A 20,812-nucleotide genomic window follows, 5' to 3' on the forward strand; every position below is an offset into this window, starting at 1 on the left:
ACCTTCTAAAGAACAGGAAGGATATGACATTAAGAACTCAAGAAGACCACTTGAAAGAAAATTCGAGTGATGAGGACCTTGATGATGACTTAGCACTCTTAATAAGAAAGTTTAAAAAATTTATAAAAAGGAATAAATTTAGAAATGATACAAAAACTAAATTTGAACCTAAGAAAGAACAAGTGATATGTTATGAATGCAAAAAATCGGAACACTTCAAGAATGAATATCTCCAAGCAAAGAGAAAGCAATAGAAGAAAAAGAAGGCTCTTAAAGCAACTTGGGATGACTCAAGTGCATTTGAAGAAGAGGAGCCAACCAACACTAAGCAAGTTGCTCACTATGCGCTAATGGCTATTGGAGATGAGGTGAGTAGTTCCTTTGATGCAAATTTATTTGATGAATGAAAATTAATTAGTAAAAAATATAAATTATTGAAAAAAGAGCATGCTTCTCTTGTTAGTGATTTCAATAGATTAAAAGTTGAGCACAATGATAGTTTAGCTCCATGTACGAAATGTGATGAACTATAAATACTTCAAAAGGAAAACTTGCTACTCAAAAAAACCTTAGAAAAATTTGAGATTGGTAGCAAGTCCTTGAACATAATCCTTGCCAACAAGGGTCACGTAAATAGAAAAGGCAGAATCGGATTTATGAGTAGCTCTCACCAAAATCCAACCACCTTTGTTAAAGGCCCTACTTTGCATGTTTCTTTTGGGAAATCTTTGGGGGTGACATCACATGCGCAATGAAAGAACAGAAAATAAAATCTCCAATTCCTAAAGATTTATTCATCGTTGTACGAAGATTGATGCATAAAAATCCGTGAAACTTAAAACTACGTATAGAGTAGATTGTGTTACCTAGGGAGATCGTATATCCCCGAATCCTTGCAGATCTCTAGGAGAGGGTGAAGGAGGTCAAGTGCCCTCCTCTCTAACGGTAATCCACATAGCAGGGTTGCGATGATGCTCCTCAAAACTCTAGGCCTACTTTGAGGTGGAGAGGAGGGAGGAGAATAGGAGAGGCAAGCAAAGGCTCTAGCCTATAAACCACTGAATCCCTCCTATTTATAGAGATCCCCTATCAACTTAACCCTAATGGATCCTCTCTTATTGGGTATTGGATCTTCATCCAACTACCAAAGCCTCTTAGATTAGTGGATCTCTATTCAATAATCTCTCATGGGCTTTTATTGGATCTCGTCCATGGGATCCAATAATTCATTGGCTTATTGGATATCCAATAAGATAGGAGCTCCGACAGATATCTCATATCGGAATCTCTGCTTATCGCAACGCCTACTATAAGTGTGTGACCCTCTAGGCCCAATATCGAGCTGGTCATGAGTCATACCTGTCAGAACTCCTTCTGGCTCAGTGAATTATTATCTCTATAATAATTCACTCGACTCATCGACTGTAGACATACTAGGCCACTACATCGCAGTCCCCAAATGATATAAGGGAATCCAATCCATTGGACCTGTCCATCCTCAATTACCATATACCTATAGTCCCTCATCCATCTAATATCTTAGAGACTGTATACCGGGCATGGTGCTATCAAACTCATACGGTTTCTACTCGAATCTTGCTCTTAATCATATTCTCCTGGAGAACTCTTTCTCTCTCAATCCGAATGACCCTGGCTAGGGATTTGTTTGAGCAAGAATACATGAGATATTCCTCTCATGACACTGAGAGTGGATGATCCTCTATCGACACTCAATAGCTCCCGTAAAGTTGACTATCACTCCCGATGACTGGTTGTACTAGATCTGGGACATCCAAACTTATAAGTCTGGTATCAAAGAATGAAGCACTCATACAGGACATCCTTGGTGTCTCAAGTCTAAAGACCAGATACACTACTAGGACTACGGAATCGTTGTCTAACAATAAGGTATCATCAATCATCCAACATTCTATAAGCGGATCAATCAGTGAACTCATTCTCTAATGAGCATCTGTATTGTATCCCTAGTGTCCCCACACGAGCAGCTATGAGACCAGCTTCATCTATCATATGGATGGGTATACAGCACACCAGTCTATCTGGTTATCTTAATGTCCTTCTCGAGTAACCTATGACCGTGATTATTTAGGATCCGTGTTTAAAGGCGAATCGATCTCATTATCGTAATCTCATCATGATCTGATTTCCATTGTATAGATCCGACAACATCATAATATATACATGCATATATGCAATAGTCAATATAAAGTGATAAATACCAAAATATAATATGTAAAAAGATTGTGTGTCAAGTCACACGTGCCATCACTCATGTGATTGGCTTGCTGGGCACCTATGACTAATAGTTTCACCCCAAAACAAATGTAACTTTTGTTGCAAATTTGGGCATGTAGGTTATCATTGTCCATTTAAGAAATGTAGTCCACACAAATTGATTTGGGTTCCTAAAAAAACCATAAAGAACTCCATGCAAACTGATAAGTTAAGCTATCAATTTTTGAGGCACCCAAGATCAAATGGGTACCTAAAAATCATCATTTTTTATAGAAACATTTACCATCATAAGCTAGGAGCAAGAGATGGTACCTTGATAGTGGATGCTCAAGGTATATGACCAAAGATCCATCTCAATTCTCTATGCTCACTAGCCTAGACGAGGGATATGTCACATTCGGAGACAACAATAAGAGTAAAATCATTGACAAAGAAACCATAGGTAATAAATCCAACCTTTTTATTGAAGATATGTTGTTGGTTGATGGCTTAAAGCATAACCTTTTGAGCATTAGTCAATTGTGTGATAAAGGATATATTGTTATATTTGATCTAATGCTTGTATTATAGAAAAACCACACAAAAACATATCTATAATTTTCTTAAAATAAAATAATGTATATACTATCAACATTGACGATCTTTGTAATGAAATGTGTTTTTCGATTTTAAATGACGATGCTTGGCTTTGGCATAGAAGATTAGGTCATGCTAGCATGAAACTAATCTCTCAAATCTCATCTAAAAAACTTGTAAGAGAAATTTCCTACATTAAGTTCATTAAAGACAATGTGTGTGATGCATGTCAACTAGGAAAATAAATAAAAGGTAGTTTCAAACCAAAGAACCAAATAAGCACTTCTAGACCATTGCAATTTATCCATATGGACTTGTTCGGACCAATTGCTACATCAAGCCTAGGAGGTAGCAAATACGCTTTTGTTATCATGGATGATTATAGTAGATATACATAGACTTACTTTTTGGCACACAAAAGTGATTGCTTTAGGTATTTCTCTAAGTTTTGTAAACTTGTTCAAAACGAAAAGGGTTTTATGATTTCATCAATTCGAAGTGATCACGATGGTGAATTTCAAAACTATGATTTCCAAGAATTTTATGAATCTAATCGATACAACCATAATTTCTCTATTCCAAGAAATATTCAACAAAATAGAGTAGTAGAAACAAAAAATAGAAACTTACAAGAAATGGTAAGAACCATGTTAAATGAACATAGCTTACCTAAATATTTTTGTTCCGAAGTCGTAAATATGATAAGTTATGTCATGAATAGGGTTCTAGTAAGACCATTACTCTCCAAAACTCCTAATGAGTTGTGGAACAACAAAAAACCTAACGTTTCATATTTTAAAATTTTCGGATGTAAATGCTTTATCTTGAATGAAAAAGATGCCTTAGGTAAATTTGATGTAAAATCCGATGAAGGAATTTTTCTTGGCTATTCTTCTATCTCTAAGGCCTTTCGCATTTTTAACAAAGGAACTTTGGTTATAGAAGAGTCCATTCATGTTGTTTTAATAAAGTTTTCGAAGTTAAGAAAAATGATCTTGATGATGATCTTAATTTTGATGTTTTAAATTTAAATGAATCCCTTTCTCCATCTAGCAACATCCTTACCTAAGGAATGGAAGTATATAGATGCTCATCCCAAGGAGCTAATCATAGGAGACACATCTAAAGGGGTTCAAACTCATTCTTCTCTTAAGAGTTTTTGTGCCAACGCTGCATTTCTCTCCCAAATTAAACCTAATGCATTGACGAGACATTGAAAGATAATTCATAGGTTATCATAATACAAAAAGAGTTAAATCAATTTGAGAGAAACGAGGTGTGGAAGCTTGTTCCAAGGCCAAATGATCATTTAGTTATTAGTACTAAATGTGTCTTTAGAAATAAGCAAGATGAATTTAGTATCGTGGTTAGAAACAAGACTAGATTAGTGGCCAAGGGTTTCAACCAAGAAGAAGGTATCGATTATGAAGAAACCTTTGCTCCTGTGACATGATTATAAGTCATAAGGATGCTCCTTGCCTACGCTAGTAGTAATAATTTGAAGTTATTTCAAATGGATGTTAAAAGTGCTTTTCTTAATGGCTTTATTTATGAAGAAGTTTATATTAAACAACCTCTCAGATTTGTGAATGATAAATTCCCTAATCATGTATTTAAATTGACTAAAGTTCTCTATGGATTGAAACAAGCCTCAAGGGCTTAGTATGAGAGACTTAACTCTTTTCTTATTCAAAATAATTTCTCTAAAGGTAAAGTCGATACTACATTGATTATAAAAAATTTTGAAAATAATTTTCTTATTGTTCAAATTTATATTTATGACATTACTTTTGGCTCTACAAATGAATCCTTATGTTAATCGTTTGCCAAAACCATGAGTCTAGAGTTTAAAATGAGCCTAATGGGGGAACTAACCTTCTTTTTAGGCTTACAAATCAGATAACTTAAGGATGGTATTTTTATTAGTTAAATAAAATATATATTAGACTTGCTAAAATGATTTAATATAGATAGTTCAAAGGCTATCAATACTCCTATGAGTACCTCCAATAAGTTAGACATTGACGAAGGTGGAGAAAGTTTTGATAAAAAAGCCTATAGGGGTATAATATGTAGTTTGCTATACCTCAACACAACTAGACTGGATATTATGTTTAGCATAGGATCTTGTGCTAGATTTCAATCTAACCCCAAGCAATCTCATTTAAAAGCTATCAAAAGGATTTTTAGATACCTAAAAGGAACTCCTAAATTAGGATTATGGTATTCAAAATCTAAAAATTTTGAATTGCTTGGTTATGTCGATGCTGATTTTGCTGGGTGTCGAATAGATAGAAAGAGCATATTCGGAATGTGTCAATTTTTAGGACATGCGCTTATCTCTTGGTCCTCCAAGAAATAAAACTCGATTACACTATCCACAATAGAAGCTGAATACATTGCGGCTAGTGCATGTTGTACATAAGTTGTATGGATGAAAAATACATTAGAAGATTATAAAATTTATCTTAAGAATATTCCTATAAAATGTGACAATACAAGTGTAATATGTTTAACAAAAAATCATATTCAACACTCTAGAATTAAATACATTGACATTAGGCATCACTTTATACGAGACTTTATTAATAATCATGATATAATCTTAGAGTTTATTGATACGAAACATCAATTGGCTTATATCTTTATAAAACCCTTAAATGAAGAACAATTTGATTTCATTATAAGGGAGTTAGGGATGTTAAATTGTCCGAATACATAAGTTTGTTGTATTTTTTTTCCGGACTTGGTGCCTTCTCTTAATGTATTTCATGAATGGAGCTTTCATGAATTTATTTCAGTTTTATCTTCCTTGATATCAATTTTACTTCATATCTTTGCTCCATCACTTAATGATGTTTGACATATGGAATTCATTGACGAATGCATCTCTCACAGATTTCACTCTTATGAATCTTTAAATGAGAAATTGATTTAATTTATGAAGGTTTATTCATGGAATTTCCTTTATCCTTCATATGGTGCTTCTTTCCTATGAATTCTTCCTTATTCTTCTCATAAAAGATGAATTTTATAAATTCCAATGGATATCTTGATTCTTGAAAGATAAATTTTCATATGAGATGATTAATTGCAAGAATGACGATTTGATTTCAAATGATATTTTGATCCATATCATTTCACAAATTAGGTTCTTATTGGATTCCCTTCTTACCTTCCTTCTTCACGCAAAGTTTTTAATGACAAAAGGGAGAAGTTGATGGAATCTATCTCTATAAGAAATTTTGAATGTTACTATGCAACAATACAATATTGATTGACTAAATTAGTGTGAAACTTGCATGAATTTTTACCATACTTGCATTATTGAATTATTCTCCTTTCTGTTGATGACAAAGGGGGAGAAATAATATCAAAATGTGGTAAATTGATGATAAATTGACATTGTAAATGTATGTAATGTATCTTATCGAAAATGCTTATCATAAACACTTATATGCTTTGTGAATGCTTGATAAATGTCTTTCATTATGATAAGATATCTTGAGCTTAGCTTGATATTCTACAATTGATATCTTGCCATGGAATGATGAATTGCTATCTTTGTCATATTCCTACATTTCATATTTGAAATTTATATCATACTTACAAATGAATGATTGTATTTGAAAATGGATGTCATGCCTTGACATCATTTTCATTGATAAATATGTGGCATCGTATTATGAGAATGTTATGTTGATAAGTTTAAATGAACTTAACTTATCAATTTGATACTTGAATTCAAAGGCATATAGATAGGGGAGTTAAGGTTAACTTCATCATCAATTGATTGTCATTATAAAAAAGGGGAAGATTGTTGAATCTCGAATTTTGATGATGAAATCAATTGTAGATTGTTTGATCTAATCTATACGTTGAGAAAAGTGTGCAGGATTAACTACGATAGCAATAAGACATAAAACAGGTGTTGTGCCGAAGTCAAGATCGAGATCTCGTTGAGAGTTCAAGAGTTCGTTGAAAGTCCGGACGTTCATCGGAAGTTCTACCGAAACCAACCGAGAGGTCCAAGAACATGCTAAAGAAGCTAATCGAAACTCACCAAGAAGATCATCGTAAAGTCCAGGAGCTTGCCGAAAGTTCGTCGGAAGATCGTTGGAAGATCGTCGGAAGAGCAATTGACGTACTAGAATAAGAATGCTTGTAAATTGTCTTAATTATTGTAGTTAGTCCGTAAATTGAGTTAGGATTGGGAGGTAATCCCACTAACATAACTAGGGGCTAACTGAGCCCTTAATAGGGCTGAATTGGGTTAGATTGAATAGCCCATTCAGCCCCTGAAAACATGGCCGACTATGGCACCGCCTGGGAGACCTAGTCTCCCAAGTGGTCTGGGTGATGGTATCATTGGCAATCAATGCTGCCAGTAGTGGTACCACCCCTGTCAGGTAGTGTACTGCCAAAGCTCGGTCTCCGAGCTCTGTCAAGCGGTGGTACCACCCATTAATGGCGATGTACGCCAGCATCTCGAAATCCAAGGATTTTAATTTTTTTTTGCTCTAACTTTTGAAGTCATTGGGGCTTATAAATATCCCACCCTTTTCTGCATGAAAGGGCAACAAAGTACTATTATATGTGTAAAAAATTCTAAGTGTTTAGGGTGTGAAAAGTGTTGTGAAAGTGAGAAGAGTTATCCTCCTCCCTCTCTTAGCCTTGTAACCATCCAAGAAAGAGGAGTGAGATTTATAAGGGTTGTCTCCTAAACCCGGCAAAAGGAGAAAGCGCTGTAAAAAGTGGTTGGTCTTCTCCTATTGAAGGAAAGCCTTTAGTGGACGCCGGTGACCTCGACGGAGGAGAAATCCGAAGTGGACATAGATCTCATTGACCGAACCACTCTAAATTCTGGTTTGCTTTTCCTATTGTGCAATTTACTTTACTGCAAATCTCCTTGAGCTTCTCCTTACATTCTTATGAAAGTTTTAAGTTCAACATCTTTCCGAAACGATTTGAATCGAGATGAACTTTATATGAAATCGAAGAATTTTCTACTGCACTAATTTACCCCCCCCCCCTCTTAGTGTCGCTCTTGATCGTAACACCTTTAACTCGACATTCAATTTTTGGCATGACAATCTTCTAGCATAACTGTCACGCCCCCTCAAATAATATCGATGATATTAAAATTTTCATCACAAATTCATCCAGGATCCAAACACACATTTGAGGACACTGAAAAACATTCTATCAAATTCACATCTATAAAACCTGTGCAGTTTATAATCATATATCACATCACTTTATAATTCACATTTATGGCAACCCAAGCCAAACTTGACAAACATGAACAATATTTATAAATCCACAAGCTAAATAAATTATACAATCAGAACTCCAATTATTCATCACAAGTTCATATCATCATAAACTAGACTTAACATTCTGAAATTCCAAATAAGAGAGATCTTCTAACACTTTTACATAGTATATCCATTTCGATTCATCGACAACATTTCATTACATACAAAATATGCTTATACAACAATAATATAATAACTAACAAGGCTTGCCCATAATTCTGAATAGCTCTCCATTGCCTCAGCCCAATTCAAACATCTCAAAGAGTGACAAGCTGACCTGAAAGATTTATATAACAATAGAGTGAGCTAAAAACAGCTCAGCAAGTGACAAAGCATATTCAGAACAAAAGGAATGATTTCAAATAAGGTATCATAATGCAAGGCAGAATCCAAGAGATTCAAGGATATCATCTCATTAGATACAGAATCGCAAATGTCATTTCATTCATAACATATTTGGTTCCAAAACAAATGAAGCATAGAGTAATTGGAGCATATCAATAGCGTATGAAATGTTCCGGAGCATATCAACAACATATGGAACATTTCGAAGCATAACAATAGCAAATGAAACATTTTGGAGCATATCAAAGGCGTATGAAATGTTTCAGAGCATATCAATGACAAATGAAATATTTCAGAATATATCAATGGTATATGAAGCATTTTAAAGTATATCAATGGCATAGGAAATATTTTGGAGCATATCAATAACTAATGAAACATTTCGGAGCTTATCAATGGCGTATGAAATGTTTTGAAGTATATCAATGACAAAAGGGACATTTCGGAACATATTAATGGCATATAGACCATTTCGGAGCATATCAATAACGAATACGAAACAGAAGCTCAAACGTCGAATTTGACGTTGCATTCATATTATTCGTATCCAAAGCACGTATAGAAACACATAACCAAAGCTCTGGATACCATATCAAGCATACATAAGGTGAAGTGGGACCATAACATAATATGGTACATCCAGTTCTGAATGACCACCAAACATAAGTCTCCCACGTCTTGGAGCTCCGTCCACCCACGTCTGAGTGAAGTCATAAGGGCCGACAAAGCATCTCAGGCTCTATGCATAACTCCCTTCACCATTTCTGGCAAAGGTTCACAATATCCCACAAACACCAGAGTACAAAAGATAGTATGAACAATAAATAGCACATATCGGAAGCACACGCGGAACAACAAAACGTACATGTGCCTTTACGAGTCAATGCGAAGTAAGCAATAATCTTTCACAATTGTATTCAGATTTAAAAGGAAATGAAAGCAAGAGCATTCAAGGATTCCAAGCAATCAGATATAACTCAATTCAAATAAAAAGGTTAGATGAATTCAATGTCCAAAGGAATGAAACTGGAATAGGCACATATCGAATGCAAATGCAGAACAATGGGATATACATGTGCCTATACGAGTCAATACGATATAGCATAAACATTACACAATAGTTTTTAAGAATGCAAATAATTTTAAGGACGAGAGCATACAAGAATTCAAAGCAGTAATATAAAGCTTAATTGAATAAGAAAGCTAAAGGATATCAATTTCCAAAGGACTGAAACCAGAATATGCGAAATCGACCAAAGCTCGATTTCTGGCAGAATTCAAGAGGCACATTGAACAAATGATTCAAACTATCAATCGTGCTCTAATTTACACAAGAATGCTATTGTGGAAATATATTTCAATCTATTTTCAGATAAAATAAGTCTCATATGAATCGAAGTTTCCAACAAAGAGTTACAATAGATTTAGTAACCCAAGATCAAAGAACAAATCTCAATTTTACAGAATTCACAGGGTCGGTTTCAACAGAAAACTAGGCAGGCATTTGGACTCTAAATCTTTCAATCCAGGTATCAAAGAAAGACCTACGAGTATAGTTTCCAATGAAATAAGCTTTGAATAAATCAACGTTTCCAACAGGGACTTATAGGCTGTTTAGTATCAAAAGGTTAGAAATTACGATCCCTGTTTTACAGAATCTGTAGGCTCATTTGAAACAGAAGTTTGGGCAGACAAACTTACTTTGAATTCTTAAAATAAACCATCAAAAGAAAGGTTTATGAGTCTATATTCTGATCAAATAAGGTTTGTCCAAATCAGAGGTCAATACGTGAAGTTATAACCATAATAAGGTAGAAAGGTCAGCATCTCAGGAGTTGCACAGATTCGAATCGTTATGTCTAAACAGGAGATATATCAATTGCAAGGCTAGAACAATTCAAAGTTTCTCATATTCAAAGCAAATGTAAAGATAAAATTGTAGTAAGGAAAGATCAGGACACTTGCAATAGAAAAGATTAGAAAGCTTACAATAGGAAGGATTCGTAACACTTGCAAAAAAGGAAATGCAATAGGAAAGATAAGAACACTTGCACGGGGAAGATCATAATACTTGCAATAAGAAAAATTAGAACAATTATAGGAGAAACGATCGGGAAACTTGCCTTTTGAAGGTTTTGGTCCAAAGATTTGAAGAAGGTGTACGCTCGAATCATTTTTCTACTTTTCCTCCGTCCCCTCCCTGTTTCGTTTTGTGCACTCGTTTTCTTTCTTTCTTCGCAACTACACCACGTGCCGAATATCGAGGCACAATCACCTGCTCTCTCTTACTCTTATTCCTTCTTTTTCTTTCCCAAACGCAACTGCCACAACCACCGCCGCTACCACTGCCACAGTCGCAGCCCCTTCCACCGCACTGCCTTCTTCCTCCCCTTCTTTCGCAGACATAACTGTTGCATATGCAATCGCTGCCGCTGTGGTCGCAATCTCGTCCGCAGCCCCTTTTTCCCCCTTTCCTTTCTTTTCTTTCCCAGCTGCAACTATCGCAGTCGCAGTCGCAGCCATGGCCGCAGCCACCACAACCGCAGCCTCTTCTTCTTTCCCTGCTCTATTTCCTCTCCTTCTCTTCCAGCAGCTGCAGCTGCCACTGCCGCAACTACCTCCCCTTCTCCTTTTCCTCTCCTCTTCCCTTTTCCTTTCTCTTCTTCTTCTCTTCTTCCTCACCTTCTTCTCCCCACGCCCCACCGCTCCTCTCTCTGTTTCTCGAGAAACAAAGAGCGTGGGAGGCGGTGGGATAAAACCGAAATTTTCGGTTTTCTTTATTTTTTTTCTTTTTGCAACTTAATAGTTTAGTCCTTAAAGTTTCTATATTTACATATAGGTCCTCCAATTTACATATAAATCTTTATTAATAAATTTTTAAAAGTGAGGGATATTACAATAACATCCAATCTTTAGCTTGATATTTGGCTATTCAATAGTCTGAGTCTCTGATCAAATTATTTCTTGTATCATCTATCTCAAAATGATATTAACTTATCAAATTCATCAATTGATTTTATCAACAAAATTTAGGACTCAACAAAGTTAGCATATCTGAATGCTCTCATATATGTCATGCATCTAACCCCACTTATATAGACAATTCAAGTAAGTACTTCCTAATGTCATCACACATCTCATGCATCTAATACCCCCTTACATGAGCTGTTCAAGTCGGTACATCCTAATGCCCTCATTTCATATATTTGGCACCCTATACATAGGCATTTCAAGCTAGCACACTATAATGCCCTCATGTGTTTCATCCATCTAACATTGCCTTCATGTGTAATACAAGTCAACATGCTCGTAATGCCCTCACACATTTTACGCATTCAACATCCTTAGAGCTGACGGTTTGAATCAACAAACTCAAACGCTTCACTTGTCTCATCTTATGTATTCAATGGTCCAAATCATGTAGGCAATTCAAGTTAGCATGCTCCAACTCTCTCATATTTCTCATGCATTTAGCACCCTCTACATAGGTAGTTTAAGTCGACAATCCTTGATGTTCTTCTTGTGTTTCATGCATTCAACACCCCTTATATGAATAGTTTAAATTCAGCATGCCCTAGTACTCTCATAAGTTTATTATGTTCATTATCTTCTATATGAATAGTTCAAGTCGATACACTCTAACACTCTCATATGTCTCATGCGTTTATCATCCCTACGCATATGATTCGATTTTACATATCTTTATGCCCTTTTACATCTCTTGAGTCTGAAACACCTTATGATGCCCGAAAGAGCATCTATACATCTCGTACGCCTTACATGAGATACATGCAAATATTAGTTAATTATTTTTAATATATGTAATAACTATCGAGTTTCCATATCAATATTACGTTTAATAGAGAGAAACCCTTTTCCTAAGGTACATAGGAGACAAGTGATATGACTAAATTTTATAGCTAATTTTGTTCCTTGGTATTTAATCAAATTATAAGTAACCAATTATGGTTTGGCACATGGCACTTAGTCAGCAATTAGGACCCTTGTTATTAGGTGATGATGTAACACCACCTAAGCCCACATGACATGATTTGACACAATGTAAGTACATCAAATTTGTAGCAGAGTCTCTCTAAACTTTCATCACCTTGAGCTCCCAGTTGAATTAAGTATCAGAGGACCTTATCGAATATATCCTGAAATATTTTTATAGGATCCTTTGGTCTAGAAGAAGTCCATAAGGAGACTTAACGAAGAAGGGGACCACCTTAGACATATCAGGAGGCATCCAATTTTCAAAATTAGAAAAACGAGTTAGATCGACTCAACTTCACCGCTCAGAGTTAGTGATCATTTTTGACACCAATCAATCATCATCAATCCAAATTTATTAAAATGATGCTAATGGAAGTGGCATATACATAGAATTTAAATATTTGATGTGACATATATCGTTGGTATATTTATTATATTAAATTCTTAAGAGACCAATATATTATTATCAAAATTTAAAATAAATTGCACCTGTTCATGGAAGATGAACCGATCCAATTCATCTAATGTGATGATTCAATGTACCGATTCAGCGTTACTTATCATGTTTAGTATGTCGTCAAGTAATTTTTGGAAATTGCGATGCTTCTATTAAAAAATTCATAAAGTCAAGCTTTTATAGCCAAATTATTATAAAATAATATAAATATAAAAAAAAAGAAATGAAACCTAAAATCATACAAAATATTTTAAGATTTTGTGAAAAATAAAGTAATATTAGATCTTATCAAAACATGGTTTGATGAAGCGTACCGGCACTTGGAAAACAACAGCCGTTCGTTTCCAGATCAACGACCGGCAGCGGCTCGGCTTTTGAATGCCCAATTTGGAGGGAGTACGAGACGAACCCTAAGCGGAAAGACCGATTTACTCCCGTCTGTCTCGTATATATTGGAGTCTCTCTCTCTCTCTTCCTCCGGTGCGGAAAGGAAGACAAACGAGACGTGGAAGAGGGCGAAAAGCGGCGAGAACAAGGTAAATGGATAGGAACGAGGAGTAAATCCGTGGAGTTGATCCTGCTCGCTGTCTTTCATCTTTACTTCTTAGTCTCACGGTCTGAATCCGTTTTATCTACACTCGAAGGCCGCAAAAGACTTGATTTTCCCCCCTTTTTTCAATTGAAAATCTGGTTTCTGTTCCGTTCATTCTTCAATCGTGCTCTTGTTTACTGTTCTCTGGTTTCTTTTGATTCGCTTTAGATCCGATTTGGCCAGCCCCTTTTTAGTGTTGATCATTTTTGTGCTTGTAGGGGGTATATTGAACTTAATTGGTGTCCAATATCTAATCTTTTTGTTGCATTTGTCTTTGTGGTTGTTTTTGTTTGGTTGTGGATGGGAAGATGGATCGGTACAAGAAGGTGGAGAAACCAAGGGAGCAGACCCCCATTAACGACAATGAGATTCGTATCACATCTCAGGGGAGGGTGCACAGCTACATTACCTACGCCACTAGTCTGCTTCAGGTATTCACCGATACAAAAGTCTCATCTTGATCATTGACCACTGGTATATAAAACTTAGGGTCAATTTTTGTAGGTCTAATGATAGTTTTATAGACCGTGTATATATATCTTATGCACGGCAAGTGCTACGGAGATATTGCTGTTGAAATATATAATGGTCAGACAAATACAAGAATTTGAAGTCTTTTTTTTAATCTTTTCCTCCCCATTCTCCATCCTATGTCACTATAATGACATCATACAATGATGCTTTCATATGTCTCTTATTTGTCACTAGTTCCACATTCAATTTCACTGTAACGGCATCATATACTGATGCTTTCATATGTTTCTGCTTTGTCATTGGTTCCACATTCAATTATGTTACATGCTCGAGAAGTTGATAGTTGACATATATGCTGAGGGTCATGCAAATGTTAGAGTCATAACATCTGCAGTGTACATGGTGAAGATGCTAGTGACATCCATTAGATAGTGAGCTATACTTGTTCCCTTTGGTTTGTATGAACCTTGTAAATAGTAAGACATGCTATTGAAGTTGTAGGTGCTAGAGTCTTTTTAACAGGCAAACAACAATACTCACAGGAAATATGGTAGATAAAAATATTACAAATCTGTTTGGCAAGATTTAGGAGGGAAAATGAGCCTGCTTGAATTGCTACAATGGTTTCAGGCTGCTCTGATAGCCACATTTTGATATCTAATGACACCTAGATCAATGAAAGTTATAAAGAATGAGCCCAAGCAGCTAGCAATAAGTTCAATGTAACAAAAAATATATATCATATAATAAAATCAAGCCAAACTGTAGCTCAGTGTATTTTGCTATGGAAAAATTGCACTAACATACAGCATCCTTTACAATAAACATTCATTGTGAGTGCATAAACTAGAAGCTGTTTGAGAATGCCAAAATCATGAAAACCATGGGCAAAATGTTGTCCCATTATAGTGTTTGTTTGCAACTGTAGTTATTTGCATTCTTCTATTTGGTGTTATAGACTAGTGGAATGTTGATGACTTTAACGGTTTTATTGAAATGACCCAAGCCTGTTATCGGTGAGGTTCATTATCATGTTGTTTTGCTATGAGTAGATCCTGGTGGGGTTTTTCCTTCTGATGTGGTTTCTTTTGATTCGTGGGTTATGAACAGTCATACACAAACGTATAAGCATTAGACAATTTTCTGACTGTCAATGTTACCTTTTTTTCATGTGAGTCCTCAGTGCACATTAGTTCTTGCTGTTAAAATGTTGATTGATCTTTAAGCAATTTGATTTTCCAGTTAGCTGCTTCAATTTCATTAGTTTTTAGTGACCATAATAGATCTACAAATTTGGTTATATTATTATTTCCTCACACTTGCATGGATAATTGATATAGTAGCATCAAGGTGGTTGCCCTGCTACTTGTTTAATTCTGATAATCTATTTGTGTTGACTTCTGAAGGAGAAAGGTTCAAGTGAGATTGTTTTCAAGGCAATGGGTAAAGCTATTAATAAAACTATAATGGTTGTGGAATTGATGAAGGTACTAATCTTTTATTTCTCTTGGCCTTTTAGTAGTTTGGATCTTTTGTGGCATTGTGGTATCATTGCTAATTAGCATAAAAGAATATTACAATTTGTGTTAATTCTTTCCTAATTGAAGCTAGTAGTAAATGGAGTTGATATTTGTTTTTTATGAACTTTTCTGCAAATATGCTGGTGAAACAGAGGAGGATTGTTGGTCTTCATCAGATTACTGCTACTGGAAGTACTGATATAACTGATACATGGGAACCATTGGAGGAAGGACTACTTCCGTAAGATAACAAAAAATTTTCCCTTATATATCTAGTTTATTCTGCATTGACAACATCATCGGAGAGTGGAGATGAATACTTCTATTGAATATTTGCATCTCATAAGTTTTTCTTCCTTATTTTCATTTGCATTTCTTTTCAGGGTTGAGACTACTAGGCATCTGTCTATAATCACTATAACATTATCAAAGAAGGAGCTGGATACATCTGCAGTTGGGTATGTATGAAAAATCATGTTTGTAATTTTTGCTGCATATGTTCATACAATTGATAGTTAAAATTGGCCTACAATGTAATTACTTTTGCATACTGAATTTGCATAAATGACTCTTCTTACTGGTTTCTATGGGTATTTGCATTATCTTGTGATTTTCATTAACAATATCTTATTTAAGAAATATGAAAGTTAGAGAGAAAGTGGGACTATCCTTCTGTTGACATTAAATTGCAATTTCTTTCGTTGTATCCTTGTATTTTTTATGGAGTACAAACCTTTTGTGTTGGGCTCGTTTGTCTTACCCCATTCATGCAAATTGTATTCTTCAATCTCTTAAAAAAATAATTTTATAATTGATAAGTTCAGCATGGAAAATGTGGTAATGCTCATAAAAATTGGCCTTACCATTCACTATATGTGATTCCCACAATAGCTATGTGAGTGTTGTATTTGGAAATGTAGCAAAATCTGTATTTAATTTTTAAGTTATCTTGTATTTGTTTATAATATAATTAAGTTTGTGATTATGCCGTCAGTTCTTTTTTGTTTTTTTTTCATATCATGACAAGGTAAAGTCTAAAATGTATGAGACCTCTGGCTCTTAGGTAACAGAACTATTCTGGTAGACCACCATATTTAGTCCTTAAAATCAATTGGAATATTTAATTTATAACACTCAGTACAGTTGATGCAAATGCTCATTACCAGGTTTATGCTATGAATTTATTGTGAGGACTCTTTGTGGTCTATTTTCTTGCTAAACTCAGCAGCTCCATTGGATTAACTGCATTGTTAAAAGTTGTTTGTAAGTTTGGTTTAGCAGGTTTAAATGTTTTGGATTAATAACTTAAAAACATCTCTAAATCAGATACCTTCTATGGAACATTATGTGGTCAATGTGTGATCTTGCTATTCTCTGGCAAATTTTCTTGTCACTTGTGTTGAATTATAGATTCAATTTCTACATTCAGTGATAATATAAGCATTGAGAAGAATCTGGAGATAGATTTGCAGTTAACCATAATATTTTCTGTTAAGTATTGTTTAGTGCTTTAGCCCACTATCCCTTTTTGTCATAGGATTGTTGGAGAAAGATTTGCACTTGGCCACAAGATTTTCTGTAGGTATTGTTTAGTGCTTTAGCCTACTATCCCTTTTGGTCGTAGAATTGTTTTCATCACTTTTGTTGGCCATTAGACATGTAGTTGGAAGATGCCCTGAGAATACAAATCCTATGGACTGCCATACTAATTTTATTCATTCTATTCATTTGTCCGCCATTGTTTTCTCTTCTTTAATAAACTCTTTGGTCTTAAATACATTGAGGTTGTTTGATCATGCCTCTTGGTGTTACCATTTTTTGGTCAATATAGTATCTTAGCTGAACTATTTCCTGATGGTTGCAAATGGCTTTGGATAAACTTGTTACCTCCATACTTTGATTCGGGTCAATATTTTTTTATTTATTTTTTCTTCCATTAGTGGCCCCAGTTGTAGTAGCTCTTGACCCTGATATAATCGTGCCAGTTTAGCTCAAAAATCTTGACAAGGCCACGTATGCATATGATAAGGGATGAGGGAGAAGGTAACTAGTCCTTGACAAGGCCACTGGTGCATAGGATAATGGATAATGTGTGGAGAGATTACTTGAGGTGATTGTAGAGAACCAGTGGGGCTTCATCCATTGGGCCTAGAAAAATATTGAACAGAGTGAAAAAAGGACATCAGAGATTGGATAAAGATGAGAGTGAATTTTAAGTTTAGGGTGAAAATGAGAAAAGGAATAAAAAAGTGGAGAGAATGGATGCAATAGATTTGGGAATGTAAGAAGCACAAATTGATAAAGATATTACATGCATGTGAGCCTTTAAATTCCTAATATCTTATATTATAATTATTAAAGTGTTATGCTCCTTTGAAAATATTATTTTTATCTATTTCATTCTTCCTGCCTCCCATATTTTAGCTTTTCCCTTAGATATCTACAAACAATTGAAATAACAATATTTTTTTCTACAGATACCAATCTCCTTTGCCTGCAGATCAGGTGAAGCCAATGCAAGAGTTTGAGAATGGAGGAGGTAATGAAATTATATATATTATCTATTTGTATTAGATATCCTCGTATTTATATTTGATATATTATCGACAGATATAGAAGTTTCACCTACTGGTCATGGTAGAGGTCGTGGTGGTCGTGGCAGGGGAAGGGCTCCTAGTAAGCATGCTTGGGTCTTTTTTGGTAGTTCAATTATTAATAGCTGGACTATCTAAGATTTGATGTTGATCGATCCTTACGCTCCATGTTCAGGAAATGGTATAATCGAGGATGATGGTGATGGAGGATCAGACAATCGGGGTCGTGGTTATGTTAGAGGTGGCTATGTTCGTGGCAGAGGTCGCAATTATGGGCGTCGTGGTGGCTATGGTGGCCAACTTAATAATTTGCATGAGACAGGCTACAATGAACAAACACTTATGCCTCCCAGAGGTAGAGGTAAGTCAATCACCTTCCCCTCCCTCCCCTTTCCTTGTTGGTTTTTTCCTTTCTCTTCTAATACCTTTTTCATAAAAGAAAATAACTGTAAAAAAAAAATCAGAAAAGCGACCCAACCATGCCTACTCCCTAGAGAGAGTGAGACCACCACTACCAAAAAGAAATAGAAGAAAAAAAAAAAAAATCCTTATGTAAGATGATCAAAGCTTGTACCTTGCTTCAATGTGTAAATAATCGAAAGATCATTTTGTATCCCATATGAAAACTCGAGCAACGGCTAAGTCCTATAAAGAGGGGTGGCAACCTAAGTTAGAGAGAGAAATAAAAGGATCTTTCCTATGAAAAATCATAAAACCGTATAGCTTGCTTAAAGGGTATACGCAATGCATGAGGCTCTCGCCAATGCAAGGTTTTCAAAGGGTTGCTGTAAGCTCGAGCTATAAATGATCGAATGATCTTTTTGTATTCTGTGTAAGCTCGAGCTATAGCCAAGTCCACAACCCAAGTTGGTATAGATTATTCATTGCGACACAATCCATGTATAAAAGATTGATAATTTTAAATGGATTAATCCAACTTGTATATGCTACCGTGTTAAAATTGATGTTACTCTAAGCAGGTTTTAATGATTAATTCTCTTTCAATTTTATTTCAGGTCGTGGTCCTGGTCGGGGCCAAACCAGAGGAAGAGGCCTTGATTCCAGATCAAAAGAACCGGTCCAGGCAGTTAACAGTGGAGCATGACCTTTGATGGATCTGATTAGCCCAAAAGATTCCGCTTTGTGTAGTTGGATGCCTGCTCTGTGCAAAACTATTCTTCTTTTCTTTGTAGATTAGCTGTATCTGCAGAATAGGATGGCCTGACACTACGGCATGATCCATTTTTAAGAGAATTGTAGATTTCAACTAATAAAGCATCACTTTCTTTTGATTCTTTTAGTCTTCTTGTTACTCAACTCTGTACCGCCCTTTGATATGAGAAATTTGCTCTTTGTAAGAACCGTGATCATAATAACAATTTCATTTATTGCAGTCGGAAGTGTGATCGTTAGCACTCCTCTCCATAAATATAAATCAAATAAGCACTTGTAATAAGCATGAAATCTCAATGGGAAGATGTCACAAATGAGAGGAAGGACAAATACCTTACACAACCATTTGTGCTGGCTGGCAACATTAAGCTCTTGTTTTGCAAGGATGCCTGTGTTGTGATCTAGGAAACATGCCGACGGTAGTGTCTGTCTTTTAGCGTCGAGGTTGGATCATGGAGTTGCGTAGTCGCACAACCACGTGGACCATTTGGAGTTCTTCTCGTCGCTGCTGCAGATTCCCTGCTCAGCTTTCTTTCCTCTTCATCTTCTCCTCGGCATTCTCATCTCCCACCACCCCTTCTTCCACAGCTTCAGTTTTGTCTCGTCGCTGTCAAGATTCAATGGAGGCCGTGGAGGATGGCACAATTAGGTTCTCATCGAAGCTGGCCTCCAACGAAGAGATGGGCAACTGGAAGCTCCTACGCCTGGAGGATGGATCCACACTCGAAGCCAAGGTTGCTGCAACGGCGATCGGTAATGGAGATTGATTGGCTAAACTCTCTATTGTAATGGCTTCCGGTGTGCTTCCTCTGCAGGTGTTGATAGGGTGCGACGGCGTCCACTCTGTCGTAGCAGGATGGATGGGAACTCCAAAAGCCGACATGCTCGGGGCGCTACGCCCTGAGAGGCCTCGCCACGGTTGCAGATGGCCACGATCGATTGTTATAAATTGTTCAAATAAAAAAAAAAAATTTCAAAAGATTTATTTGAAAATATGATTTCGTTTATAATTATTTTGATAGTTATTTTTTATTATTTATAAAAAAATATATATAAATAGATATTTGAGAGTAAATTATGATGAAATCTCTTTCATACACTTTTTCTTTGCTCTCTATGATTAAATTAGATATTATCTAATTCCTCTTTTAAGATTCTTTATTATTTACTCAAATCTTTGAAAAGCTTGTTATATCCACTAAAACTATTTACATTAAACCTATAGCAATCTTATTGAGAAAATAACAATCTTATTGAGAAAATAATACAAATATCATTTTTAAGAAAGTGTTTATACACGTTTTAAGCATAAATATATTTCCTAAAATATTCTTGATCTTGTGTTTGTTATTTGTTTCTAAAGTGTTTTCATCATCTTCTTTATCGTATTTTTCCAATAATCTAAAAATAATATTTTATAAGTTTATACAAATTCACCGTCACAAATACCATCATATTATTAAATCAAGATTTTGTTCGTTTGGATTGTTTTGATGAAATGAATTTTAGCT

General features: G+C 35.4%; 1 protein-coding gene across 1 annotated transcript; it reads left to right on the plus strand.

Annotated features, from left to right (window-relative positions):
- The first annotated feature begins 13,439 nt into the window (after nt 1-13,439).
- Nucleotides 13,440-19,488, plus strand: LOC103998780 (uncharacterized). Its single transcript, XM_009420365.3, has 9 exons — nt 13,440-13,484; nt 13,849-13,971; nt 15,421-15,501; nt 15,687-15,775; nt 15,918-15,992; nt 18,012-18,073; nt 18,145-18,210; nt 18,304-18,489; nt 19,145-19,488. The coding sequence occupies exons 2-9, from the start codon at nt 13,849-13,851 to the stop codon at nt 19,231-19,233; spliced, it is 771 nt and encodes a 256-aa protein (XP_009418640.2). The 5' UTR covers nt 13,440-13,484; the 3' UTR covers nt 19,234-19,488.
- Nucleotides 19,489-20,812: the final 1,324 nt, after the last annotated feature.

This window comes from Musa acuminata, chromosome BXJ3-1, assembly GCF_036884655.1.
Source record: "Musa acuminata AAA Group cultivar baxijiao chromosome BXJ3-1, Cavendish_Baxijiao_AAA, whole genome shotgun sequence".
Lineage (NCBI taxonomy): Eukaryota > Viridiplantae > Streptophyta > Magnoliopsida > Zingiberales > Musaceae > Musa > Musa acuminata.